At 50.8% G+C, this 12,568-nt stretch overlaps 2 protein-coding genes across 6 annotated transcripts in view; one reads left to right on the plus strand and one right to left on the minus strand.

Annotated features, from left to right (window-relative positions):
- si:ch211-57n23.4 (immunoglobulin superfamily DCC subclass member 3) overlaps nucleotides 1–2,360 on the plus strand; it is a 45,857-nt gene extending 43,497 nt beyond the window's left edge. Inside the window, exons 13-14 of the mRNA XM_063041805.1 lie at nucleotides 2,010–2,142; nucleotides 2,245–2,360. Of these exons, the coding sequence (XP_062897875.1) occupies nucleotides 2,010–2,142; nucleotides 2,245–2,289 (178 nt within the window). The 3' untranslated portion in view covers nucleotides 2,290–2,360. The remainder of the gene's footprint in view (nucleotides 1–2,009; nucleotides 2,143–2,244) is intronic.
- Nucleotides 2,361–10,041: 7,681 nt separating this feature from the next.
- Nucleotides 10,042–12,568, minus strand: part of khdc4 (KH domain containing 4, pre-mRNA splicing factor) — a 32,718-nt gene continuing 30,191 nt past the window's right edge. For 3 of the 5 annotated variants that reach the window (XM_063041814.1, XM_063041813.1, XM_063041812.1), the window contains one exon: nucleotides 10,044–11,730. The gene's annotated coding sequence lies outside the window, so the exon portion shown is untranslated. Of the gene's footprint in view, nucleotides 11,731–12,568 lie in introns of all 5 variants that reach the window. The other 2 variants (XM_063041815.1, XM_063041811.1) reach the window with 2 other exon arrangements.

The raw sequence follows: 12,568 nt of genomic DNA on the forward strand, positions 1-12,568 counted from the left end.
TTTGGATAGGTACATGGATGGGAGGCTACGGAGAGCTGTGGTCCAGGTTCAGAATGAACTAGATGGGCTGAAAGGCCTGTTAGAGCGGTCACTTGGTCCCAGCATCCTATCCCTTCGTTCAATGGGAAGGTTGACTGAGCTAGGGCTTGTATCTTTGGAGCGACAGAGGATGAGAGGTGACTCGAGGCATCGACTGAGTGAAAACGCAGCGTCTTTTTCCCAGGGTGGAAATGGCTAATGCAAGAGGACATAATTTTAAGATGGTTGGCGGAAGTATAGGGGAACATGTCAAAGGTAGTTTATTTTACACAGAGAGTGGTGGGTGTGTGGAACGCCCTGCCAGGGGTGGTGAAAGAAGCAGATATATTAGGAACATTTAAAAGACTCTTCAATATGCACGTGGATGAAATTAAAGTGGAGGGTTATGTGTCAAAGTTCTCTCTTGACAAACCAAATCTCCTCAAGGCGCCTAATGAAACATAGCTGCTGTCGTGCCTTCTTTGTAGCTGCATCGATATGTTGGGACCAGGTTAGATCCTCAGAGATCTCGACACCCAGGAACTTGAAACCGCTCACTCTCTCCACTCCTGATCTCTCTATGAGGACTGGTGTGTGCTCCCTCATCTTACCCTTCCTGGAGTCCACTATCAGTTCTTTGGTCTTACTGACGCTGAGTGCAAATTTGTTGCTGAGACCCCACTCGGCTAGCTGGTATACCTCGCTGCTGTACGCCCTCTTGTCTCCATCTGAAATTCTGCCAACATGCCAACAATGATTGCTTTATAGATGCTGTTTGAGCTATGCACAGTCATGGGTGTAGTGCAGAGAGAGTAGAGCAGTGGGCTAAGCACACATTTCTCTGGAGCGCCAGTGTTGATTGTCAGTGAGGTGGAGATGTTATTTCCAATCCGCACAGATCGTGGTCTTCCCGTTCGGAAGTCAAGGATCCAGTTGCAGAGGGAGATAAAGAGGCCCAAGCTCTGTAGCTTTCTGATCAGGACAGTAGGAATGGTGGTGTTAAACGCTGAGATCGTGTCTGTTGCAAATTGCAGTGGGTACAGGTCCTTACCGAGATAGGTGTTGATTCTCGCCATGATCAGCCTCTCAAAGCGTTTCATCACTGTAGATGTGATTGCTACTGGGTGATAGTCATTTAGGAAGCTCCCCCTGCTCTTTTTGGGCACTGGTATAATTATTGTCCTTTTGAAGCAGGTGGGAACTTCCGACTGCAGCAGTGAGAGATTGAAAATGTCTTTGAAAACTCCCGCCAGTTGGTTGGCACAGATTTCAGAGCCTTACCAGGTACTCCATCGGGCCCTGCTACCTCGTGAGGGTTCACCCTCTTGAAGGACAGCCAATCAGCCAATCATGTGGCAGCAATTGATTGCGTAAAAACAGGCAGACATGGTCACGAGGTTCAGTTATTGTTCAGAGCTAAGTGACTTTGACTGTGGAATGATTGTTGGTGCCAGATGGGGTGGTTTGAGTATGTCAGAAAATGCTGATCTCCTGGGATTTTCGTGCACAACAGTCTCCAGAGTTTATAGAGAATGGTGTAAAAAAAAACTTTTCAAAAAACATCCAGTAAGTGGTGGTTCTGTGGTTGAAAACGCCTTGTTAATGAGAGAGGTCAGCTGAGAATGACCAGACTGTTTCAAACTGACAGGAAGGCAACAGTAACTCAAATAACCACACGTAACAACAGTGATGAGCGGAAGAGCTTCTCTGAATGAACAACACACCGGGCCTTGAAGTGGATGGGCAGAAGACCACTGGCTCCACTGCTGTACCTAATAAAGGAAAACTGAGTATAAACGAGGTACAGACGGGGGGGGGGGGATTGGTTTAATGTGGAATCATAGTTAGCACAGAGACGGTGGGATGAAAGGACAGCTCTACTCTTGCCCGGCTGGGGAAGAAGGTTTTCCACGGGTGTCTGATATTTCTCTCTCCCCCCGCCCCCGTCTCTCCCTTTCTCGCGCCCGCCCCCCCCCCCCCCACACACACAGGCTGTTTGATTGTCGTGGCTTCAAAGAGAGCTGGTCAATACCCCAGTCACGGTACAGCACAGCCATAGACGGGGAGAATGGCAACCTGGAGCCTGAGGGGAAAGAGGACCGGGCATTGGAGCTGACAGAACTGGTGAGTGTCCGAGGCCGGGTCCCGGGGTCCTATCGGAGGCGCGTGGGGTGGGGGTTTACCCTCGCAGCCTTGCTCTGACGACAGCTTGTCACTCTCTTTCAGAAGGGGGACCCAGGGAGCCCGGTTCACCCCGAGCAAAGAGCCTGAGGGCGTCAGACCGCAGAGAGAGACCGGCGCCTCCGCCCTCACCTCGAACCAAAGGACCGACACTGCACCCGGAGGCCAGTTCAAGTCAGCTTTAACCAGCTGAACTCGGCTTTAACTGGCCTCCCATTGCTCTGTCGCAATTACGCGTATGAACAGCCTTTCCAAAGACTTCTACCTCAAGAGAATTGTATGTTTCCAAAAAGCCATTGTCCAGGCCTCTACCTCAATAGCCGACCCCTCCCCTGGATCACACCCCACACTCCTCCTCATCCCCACCCCCGAGCGGGGCGGAGAGGGGACGTTGGTGAGGTTGATGGGGGGGGGGCGCAACAACACTGACCTCAGACGGCACCCAGATATTCCAAACCAGCCGCATCCCGTCCAAAGATTATATCTGAGAAGCCGGGACCGTTCCAGGAGACTTTGAACTTGCTTGCCGAGTAACGCTTCGTGCTTTCGGGGTGGGAGTGCTGGCAGGTGCTGAGACCCCCACTCCTCCACCGTCCGCCACCACCCCATCAAACCAACCCCTCCCACCCCCCCACTCCCGCTCCCCCCAGTCGGCGTGGGAGCCCGTTCGGCTGTGTGGGGACTGAGGGCAGGAACGGTTCCTGCTCCGTGACCAGACCAAAGATGCAGATCCCAGTTGGGGGGGGAGCCCCCCTCACCCGTTCAAGGACCGTTAACCGCTCCCTCTTCCCCTCTTCCCGTCACTGGAGGCAGGTCTCCTTCGCTTCAGAGACTGGCAGCTGGGAGAGAACACCCGTGTTCGGGTACCGTTGAAGCCCTCACCCTGTGGCTAAATTGTGCGAAATGAGCGGTGACGGCCGGCTGCACAACCAGTGACAGACAGGGGAACCTTGTCGGTTTTACAACCTGTCCGGATTCTCAGCACCCTGGTATCCACCGTCCCCATTACCCCATTACCCCATTACCCCGGCTCCCCGATAACCAGAGCGCCCGGTGCCAGAGATTCGCAATGATTATGACTATCCGAAAAGAAGCCAAAAAACTTAGCAGTTTAAATCACTGTTAACCAAATGTTGCCTTGATTACCACCAAAGTATGAAAGATTATACTAGCTTTAATTGTCACATGTTCAAAACGGAGAGTGAAATGTAGCGACCAACACAGTCCGTTCAAGGTGTGGTGTGGGTGCGTGCAAATGTCACCACGGTCCCCGCACCAACACAGCCCGCGATGTATTCCTCCTAACCGCGCGTATTTCAAACCGGGGCACCCAGAGGAAACGCGCGGGGGCACGGGGAGAACGTGCAGACTCCTTACAGACGGCGGTGGGAATTGAACCCCGACCGGTAATGGCGGCCGCTGTAAATCGATATCGCCGATAGCTACGCTTCCGTGTCGCCCGGAGTTGGCCCTGACCTCCTCCGGTTGTTCCGCGGGAAGGAAGATTGCCTGACCTTATGTGTTTGTGTCTGTGGGTGGGTGAGAGACTGGGGGAGGTGGATATCTGCAGAAATGCCTCCTTGCTGCCCCCTCCCCCGCGGGGGAACTGGGGGAAGCACGTTCTCCGTGAAGGGGTCGTTTGCTGCGCCTGAAGTCTGCGTGAGCAGATCCTCCCTCACGCTCGTCCCTTTTTACTCTTTTGGCGGGGGTGTGTCCGCACTCCGTTTCCACGCATAATGAAAGTGAGAAATATATGAAAATGTTTAGATGGAGTTTATAATGATGTTAGGTCCCCCCCCCCCCCGGTTTAATTATATTTTACGCGCTAGTTTTAGGAAAGAAAGATAGATATTGATTAGGGTGAGGAGTTGTGTAGCGGAGGGGTTACGTGTTGTGGGGGCCGGTGCGTGTCTCCCTCCCCCGGAGATTACGGGTGAAGGATGTGACCGGGTTCCTAAAGCTGGCCCCGCCCTCTAACCCAGCGAGGAAAGTCCCAGCTGTTGCCACTGTTATGGGAGAATCCGGGCCGTTCTTATTCTGAAGTTGGAACCAGCTTCAATAAATAGTCTGCCGATCAGCGTTTTAACGTTAGCGGCTCGGAATTCCAAATTTATCCCCGCTCCGTAGAGGCAGTTGGAACCCTCATTCCCCAGACATTAATCCGGATCCCTGTGGGCCAGCGCGGCGAACTGTCCCTGATCCAACGCCAGGTCTGGGAAATCGGTCGAATCCCAGCAGAGGGAGGGGACACCCAAGGATCATTAAACTGACGACGTCATCTCACCTCGAGCAGATCAGTTCGGGTGGGGCTGCGTCCCGCGGAGAGAGAGACAGTCCCTGGACCACTGCACAGTCTCTGTGCGTGTGAGACAGTGAGAGAGAGAGAGAGACCCTGTGCGTGTGAAACGTTGTGTTTGAGTGTCCGTCGGAGGGTGTGGGGCTGAGTGTGTGTGAGTGATTGTGTAGGTGTCTGCGTGTAACCCTGTGTCTGTGCATGTGTGTGTGAGACGATGTGTTTTTGTGTGTGTGTGTCGGGGGGGGGGCTGTCTCTGTGTGTGTCTGACTGCGGGGTAAGCATGACCCGACTCTGTGTGTGTGTGTGTGTGTGTGTGTGTGTCTCTGTGTGTGTCTGTGTGTATGTCTCTGTGTGTGTGTGTGTGTGTCTCTGTGTGTGTGTGTGTGTGTGTGTGTGTGTGTGTGTGTGTGTGTCGGGGGGGGGCCGTCTCTGTGTGTGTCTGACTGCGGGTTAAGCATGACCCGACTCTGTGTGTGTGTGTGTCTCTGTGTGTGTCTGTGTGTGTGTGTGTGTGTGTGTGTGTGTGTGTGTGTGTGTGTGTGTGTGTGTGTGTGTGTGTGTGTGTGTGTGTGTGTGAGAGAGAGAGAGAGAGAGAGCGCGCGTGAATGTTTCTGAATGCTCCCTAGAAGTTACAGCCGAGGTTAATGGGCGTGAGCTCCCAAGGGCGGGCGTCTGAAATAGCCTTTCACAACCATGTCCGGCTCCTGGCCTTCACGTCTGGCTGAGCGACTAAACCCGGCAGAACAGTTTCCACTGACTGAAGGGGCAAAGGCGGATTACTGGCGTCTTTAAGCCAGTTGATTCTGGCAGATGGGGCTCATCAGCCGTGGTTGACAGCTCATCTAGAAGGAAATCTCTGATCTCAAACCTCCGCCGCCTTGTGGCTATGTCTACTCGTGGGTAGGTAGGCTTCGGGAGTATCCCCCGAGGGAAAATTCCGGATCTGGAGTCCCTACGTTCAGTTTAACTTTGACCAGCAACTCCAGCGACGCCGCTGGTGCCAAACTGTATCGGTCTCAACTATTCCTTTGGGTTCATCAGCTGTGTGGAGAGAGGGAGCCTGCTGTATGCGGAACAGCTTGCTCTCCGGATGTACTGCCCAAACCCTAACCCTAATATCCATGGTCGCCCCTGAACAACACTTTCTCCTGTGTGTGTGTGTGTGTGTGTGTGTGTGTGGGGGGGGGTGTCTGCGTGTGTCGTTAGGTGTGACACTGGGCGTTTGTGTGTGTGGCGGGGGGACCGCGTGAATGGGGGCTGTGTGTGTGTGTGTGTCTCGGAGATCCACAGCCGGGGAGAGTTGTGTTGTCACTAATCGCACTATCCTGTTTCGCTGTGAGAAGGGTTCCTGTTCCTCTCCGCCCCCTCCCCCGAACAGATACACGCATCCATACTCCCGGTCTGGGTGAAAACATTTCGTCTCCGATCACTGCACGCTCCTCCCTCCCGCTTCTGTAATCTCAGCACCCGGTACAGGCAGGATCTCGACCTGAAACGTCGACCCTAACCGCCGGAGTCTGCAGATGCTGCAGCGCACACAAAATGCTGGAGAGACTCAGCGGGTCAGGCAGCGTCGGTGGAAGTTACGTTTCGGGCCGAGACTCTTCTTCTGGACTGGAAAGGACAGGGGAAGATGCCAGAATAAAAAGCTGGGGGAGGGGGAGGTGAGAGGTGAAGCCAGGCGCGTCGCAAAGGTAAAGGGTTGAAGAAGGAATCTGATAGGAGAGGAGAGTGGCCCATGGGAGAAATGGAAAGAGGAGGGTCACAGGGGGAAGGCACCAGGAAGGTGAGAGGCCAGAGTGGGGAAAATTATCGGAAGTTGGGGAAATCGATGGAAAATTTCCGCTCCCCCCCCCCGCGGTTTTCAACCAACGTCGACTCTCCACAGACGCTGCTCGACCCGCTGAATTTCACTCCAGCCCGCCGCTTCCTCCCCCACCCCCACCCCGACTCCGGTGTTTCTCTTCATCTCCTCTTCCCCAAACCACATTGAAGTCGTTCCCTCCCTTTCCCTTTCGACGCTTCCCAGCATCTCATCGTTTACCACGTCCTACAGATCTCCACCAGTCCGTCTCCACTGAAACCAGTCCCATGCCCCGGTGCAGCCTCCGGTATCTTTCCCGGTCAGCTGATGTGTCACAGTCCTGGATGGAGATACCGCGCGGAGAGAACCCCATTGACCTACCATTCTACACCAGTCCTACATTAACACCATTTTCCCAACAAGTGTCTCCTCCTTCCTCCCCACCCACAATATTATACCGTTGTGTAAATCAGGAGCTCGACGTCTTCAAACACACACACGCACACACACACACACACCGCCAGAGGTCGAGATTGAACCCAGGTCTCTACCCGCTGTGCTACTGCGTCGCTGTAAATTGTAGCCCATGTCTCAACTCACCCCAAGTCCCCTCCCCGGCGTCGGGTTAAGCTCCCATGAAGCGACCGGGACGTTTCGCGATGTTAAAGGAGGTCAACTACACGGTGAAAACTACCCCCCCTTCCTTTTTAATCTTCACTCCACGGTTGTGTTCGTGTCAAAGGGGGAACGTCTGCAGATTGTTCCCGGGGCTATGGGTTGGGGGGTCAGTACTGTCCTCCAGCGGCTACACTCTGCTGTACTTCTACCTCCTCCTTTTGAACCAGGAATTGTTCCCCCCCCCCACTGCCACCCAAAGAGCCTTCAACATTAACCATACCCTCCCACTGCGTCTCCTCGCAGCGACATCGAATTTTTGAATAAACTTGTTTCACTAAAACCGGTGTGAGGTGCTAATTTGACTGGGTCCTGCCGGTCGGTTCTAGTTCCATCTACACTCTCTATCTCTACATTCCGCAGCCGAAGGTGAACCGTACGAGGGTGGGGTGTTGGGGTGGGGGGGAAGAGGCGCTGGTGGTTGCAGAGGAGCTGAACTCAAGGCAGAAACATAAACACAAGAGATTCTGCAGATCCTAGAAAACCAGTGTTACACACAAAATGCTGGAGGAACTCAGCGGGTCGGGCAGCATCTATGGAGGGGAATGAAGACTGACACTTCGACCCGAGACCCTTCATTCGGACTCATGAAGGACTCTGGTTCTAATGAAAGGTCTCTGCCCAAAACACTCTGTTATTCAGCTCTGTTATTCAAGGCAGAACCAGACTGGTTAGAATCAGAGAGAAAGGCTCTCCGAGCCATCGCGTCTGTGTTGAACATCTATCAACCATCCAGATGGAGTCTCGACTCTCAATGTCGGCTGTCCACTTCACTCCACAGAAGCTGCCTGACCCGCTCCAGATTCCACCTTCTGTACTCTCTTGTTCGATTTACGCTGATCATTCCCAAACACGAGGGATATTTAACCACCGGACCCTGAGCGTGGGAGGAAACTTGGAGCAGCCGGGAGTCTACGCGTTCACAAGAACGTGCAAACGCCATGTTCTCAGAGATGGTCACTGACTTCCGGAAGGGGTACGGTGCACACGTTCCTGTATATATCAACGGTGTGCATCAACAGACCAGAATCAATAAGGGTAGACAGCAACATCGCCACCATGATTATTTTAAACACTAGTGCTCCTTAAGGTTGCACCCTCACCTCCCTGCTCTAATCCCTGTACACACATGACTACGAGGCCAGATTTTACTCTAACTCCATCTACAAACGATGCCACCATAGTGGACCGTATCTCAAATAACGATAAGTCGAAGAACAGTAAGGCGAACGGGAGCTGAGTAACATGATGTCATGACAACAACCTTTCCCTGAAGCCATGACAACAAAAGAGCTGCTCACTGATTTCAGGAAGGGGGTTGAGGTACCGGTTCCCGTTTTGAGATGCTCAGGTTGAGAGCTTCAGGTTCCTAGGGGTGAACATCACCAATGGCCTGTCCTGCTCCAATTACACAGGAAATCGCAGCACCTCTACTTCCTCAGGAGGCTGAAGAAATTTGGCTCGTCTCCACCAACCTTTACCAATTTTTACCTATGCACTATGGAAAGCATTCTATCTGGATGAATAATGACTGTGTATAGCAACTGCTCCACAAGAAACTGCAGAGTCGTGGACTTGGACACAGCTCAGCACATCATGGAGACCAGCCTCCCCTCAATGGAGTCTGCATCAATAAAGTAGGCAACATAAAGATCCCACTCACCCTGAACATACTCTCTCCAAGTTTACCAAAGCCTGAAAGTACACAGCACCAGTCTCAAGGACAACTTCTAACCTGCTGCTATGACATTTAAATGGTCCCCTGGTTCAATAAGACTCTTGACCTCACAATTTGATCACACATCACACTGCACTTTCTCTCTAGTTGCTAAACTTTATTTTTCATTGTCGTTGTTTTACCTTGTTCTACTCAAAAACACTGAGTAATTCTTTCCATACTAAATAAACAAAAAATATTTTTAAAAGTGCACGTTCTATAGTTTCAGTAAGGCATTTGGCAAGTGATTGCCAGCTGCAAAGTGTCCCCCTACACAAACATCTGTCACCTGCCCTGTCTCATTCCCTACTAGGAGATCTAGTATCGAACTCTCTCTCTCATTGGGACTTAAGGGAACTTTCCTGAACACATTTAACAAACTCTTTCCCATCCAGTCCTTTTACAATATGGGAGTCTCAATTAAAATCACCTATATCACAATTTTATATTTCTTTCAGCAGTCAGCAATCTCTCTACAAATTCGCTCCTTCAAATCCTGCAGACTGTCGGGTGGTCTGTGATATGGCCCCATTAATGTGATCATACCTTTCTCATTCCTCAGTTCTACCTGCAAAGCCTCACCAGATGAGCTCTCCAGTTTGTCCCACCACGCCTAACTTTGTATGTAGGCTTAACAACATCTTTCTCCATAACCTCTCCACTATCTGTTCTGGTGGTTCCTACCCCCCTGCAAATCTAGTTTAACCCACCCCCCATGCAACACTAACAAACCTTCCTGCTAGAATATTAGTCCCCCTCCAGTTAAGGTGAGAATGGCCCCTTCTTGTACAGGTCCCACCGTCCAATGATCCAAAAATCTGAAGCCCTCCATCCTGCAGCACCTCCTTAGCCACATGTTAAACTGTATGATCTTCCCATTTCTGGCCTCATTAGCACGTGGCACTGGTAGCAATCCTGAGATCACATACCTGGAGGTCCTGCCCTTTAACTTAGCACTTAACTCCCGGAGCGCACATTGCAGGACCTCATCACCCCTCCTACCTATGTCATTTCTACCGACATGGACCTCAGCCTTTGTCTGCTCAACCTCCCACTTAGGAATTCTGAGGACTCAATCTGAGATATCCCAGAGCCTGGCACCCGAGAGGTGACATACCATCCGGAAACTCATTCTTGTCCACAGAACCTCCTTTCTGTTCAGCTAACCAACGAATCCCCCATTACTATAGCTCACCTCTTCTTCACCCCCTCCCCAACTTCCCTACTGAACCACAGAGCCAGACAGTGCCAGAGGTCGAGGGGATTGAGAAGTTCCGGCTACATTGATATTACAGTCAAGAAAACGCACCAATGCCTCTACATCTTCAGAAGGCCTAAGAAATTTGACATGTCTTATTGAATTGAATTTATTACTTGCATCCTTCACATTCATGAGGAGTAAAAATGTTTGTTACGTCTCCATCTAAATGTGCAATTTATAATAAATAGTATGTACAACTGGACAGTCACTGTAACATAGAAATAGAACTGTCAGTGTGAATTAATCAGTCTGATGACCCGGTGGAAGAAGCTGTCCCAGAGCCTGCCGATCCTGGCTTTTATGCTGTGGTACCGTTTCCCAGATGGAACAGTTTGTGGTTGGGGTGACTCCAGTTCCCCGATTATCCTTCTGGCCCTTTTTTCACACCTTTCTTTGTAAATGTCCTGAATAGTGGGAAGTTCACATCTGCAGATGCGCTGGGCTGTCCACACCACTCGCTGCAGAGTCCTACGATTGAGGGAAGTACAGTTCCTGTACCAGGCAGTGATGCAGCCAGTCAGGATGCTCTCAATTGTGCCCCTGTAGAAAGTTCTTAGGATCTGGGGGCCCATACCAAACTTCTTCAACCTTTTTCACCACACAGCTGGTATGACAGACCAAATCAGATCCTTGGTATGCAGATGAACTTAAATCTGTTCACCCTCGACCCCAGATCCATTGATGTCTATAGGGGTTAGCCTATCTCCATTCCTCCTGTAGTCCACAACCAGCTCCTTTTTTTTGCGACATTGAGGGAGAGGGTTGTTTTCTTGACACCACTGCGTCAGAGAGATGACTTCTTCCCTGTAGACTGTCTCGTTATTATTTCAGATTAGGCCAATCAATCATTGTCAGCAAATTTAAGTAGCAGATTGGAGCTGTGGGTGGCTACGCAGTCATGGATATACAGAGAGTAAAGGAGGGGGCTTAGGACAAAGTCCGGAAGGGCAGAGGTGAGGGAGCCCACTCTTACCACCTGCCAGTGATCTTACAGAAGTCCTGGATCCAGCTACACAAGGCAGGGTGAAGGCCGAGGTCTCTGAACCTTGTCGAGCCCGGAGGGAATTATGGTGTTGAATGTTGGTGTCCAAGTACAGCATTCTCACATAAGCATCCTTCTTGTCCAGATGTTTAAGGACAGTGTATAGAGCTGTGGCTACTGCATCATCTGTTGATTGCTTGTGTCAGTAGGTGAATTGTAGGGGTTCCAGTGTAGGTGGCAGCACGCTGCAGATGTAGTCCTTGACCAGCATTTGCTTATTATTGAGGTCTTTGACTCTCACCTATTTTTATCGAAGCACCGTTGGAAGCATCCCATCTAGATGCATCATGGCTTTGTACGACTGCTCAGCAGAGATCTCAAGAAACTGCAGAGTGTTGTGGACACAGCTCAGCACATCACAGAATCCATTTTCCCCTCCACGGACTCTGCCTACATTTCTCACTGCCTTAGTAAAGCAGCCAGCAAATCAAAGATTTCATCCCCCCAGACATTCTCTTCTCCCCTCCCATTGGGCAGAAGATACAAAAGCTTGAAGGCACCAGAGCTTCTATCCCACTGGTACAAGACAATTAAATGGTTCCCTAGTACAGTAAGATGGATTCTTGGCCTTATAATGCTTCCTTAGGGTAGTTATAGCCAGAGGTGTGGTTAGTGATGATAAACTCACTACCTATTAAAAACTTCCAATGGTGTGCTTCTCAATTAGCCTTTGACAACCAAGTCCATCTCCTGGCCTTCACGTGTGGCTTAGTTACCAAGCTTGGAGGAACCATTTCTATTGATAGGAGAAGGGGAAAAGACGGGTTACTAATGTCTTAAAACCAGTTGCTTTAGCACCCAGACCACAGCCATCTATGCAGCTATCCAAACTTCTCTTAAACATTGAAATCCAGCTCGCATGCATCACTTGCACTGGCAGCTCGTTCCACAATCTCATGACACACAGTGAAGAAGTTTCCCCTTAAACATTTCACCCCTAACCAATAACCTCCAGTTGTAGTCCCACGCAGCTTTACTGGAGAAAGACTGCTTGCAACTACCCTACCTATAACCCTCATAATTTTGCATACTCCTATCAAATCTCCCTTCAATCTTCTACATTCCAAGGAATAAAATCCTAACTGATCTCAACCCTCCACTGACTTGCAGCTATACCTATTCATGGGCAGTACATCCTGAGGAAAAATCCAGAGCTTAACTCCCAAAGCACCACGTTGAATTCAACGCTGACTGGTGCCAAACTGTTATCAGTCTCTGCCATTCTTTTGGATTCCTCAGCTGCGTGGGGATCCTAGATGAACAAGTCTGCTGTCCAATATGCACTGCCCTAGCTTGCATATTATAGGCAGCTGGGATGCAACATCCACCATCAAACCCAGCTAATGGAGGCCTCTGACCTCACAATGGACCTTGTACCTTAATTGTTTGCTGCTCTGCGCTCTCTCTGTAACACTTCCTTCTGTATTCTGTTATTGCTTTTGGGCAGCAGGGTGGAACTGGGTCTCTATCGAAGGAGGTGTAAGGCCTGCAGATCACCATTGGACAAAGTGTAGCACCTGTGAGGGCTCTGCCAGGGTGGACTGCTTACCCCTCTTCCGAGGATATGTTTGTCC

This window comes from Mobula hypostoma, chromosome 2 (genome assembly GCF_963921235.1).
Source record: "Mobula hypostoma chromosome 2, sMobHyp1.1, whole genome shotgun sequence".
NCBI lineage: Eukaryota > Metazoa > Chordata > Chondrichthyes > Myliobatiformes > Myliobatidae > Mobula > Mobula hypostoma.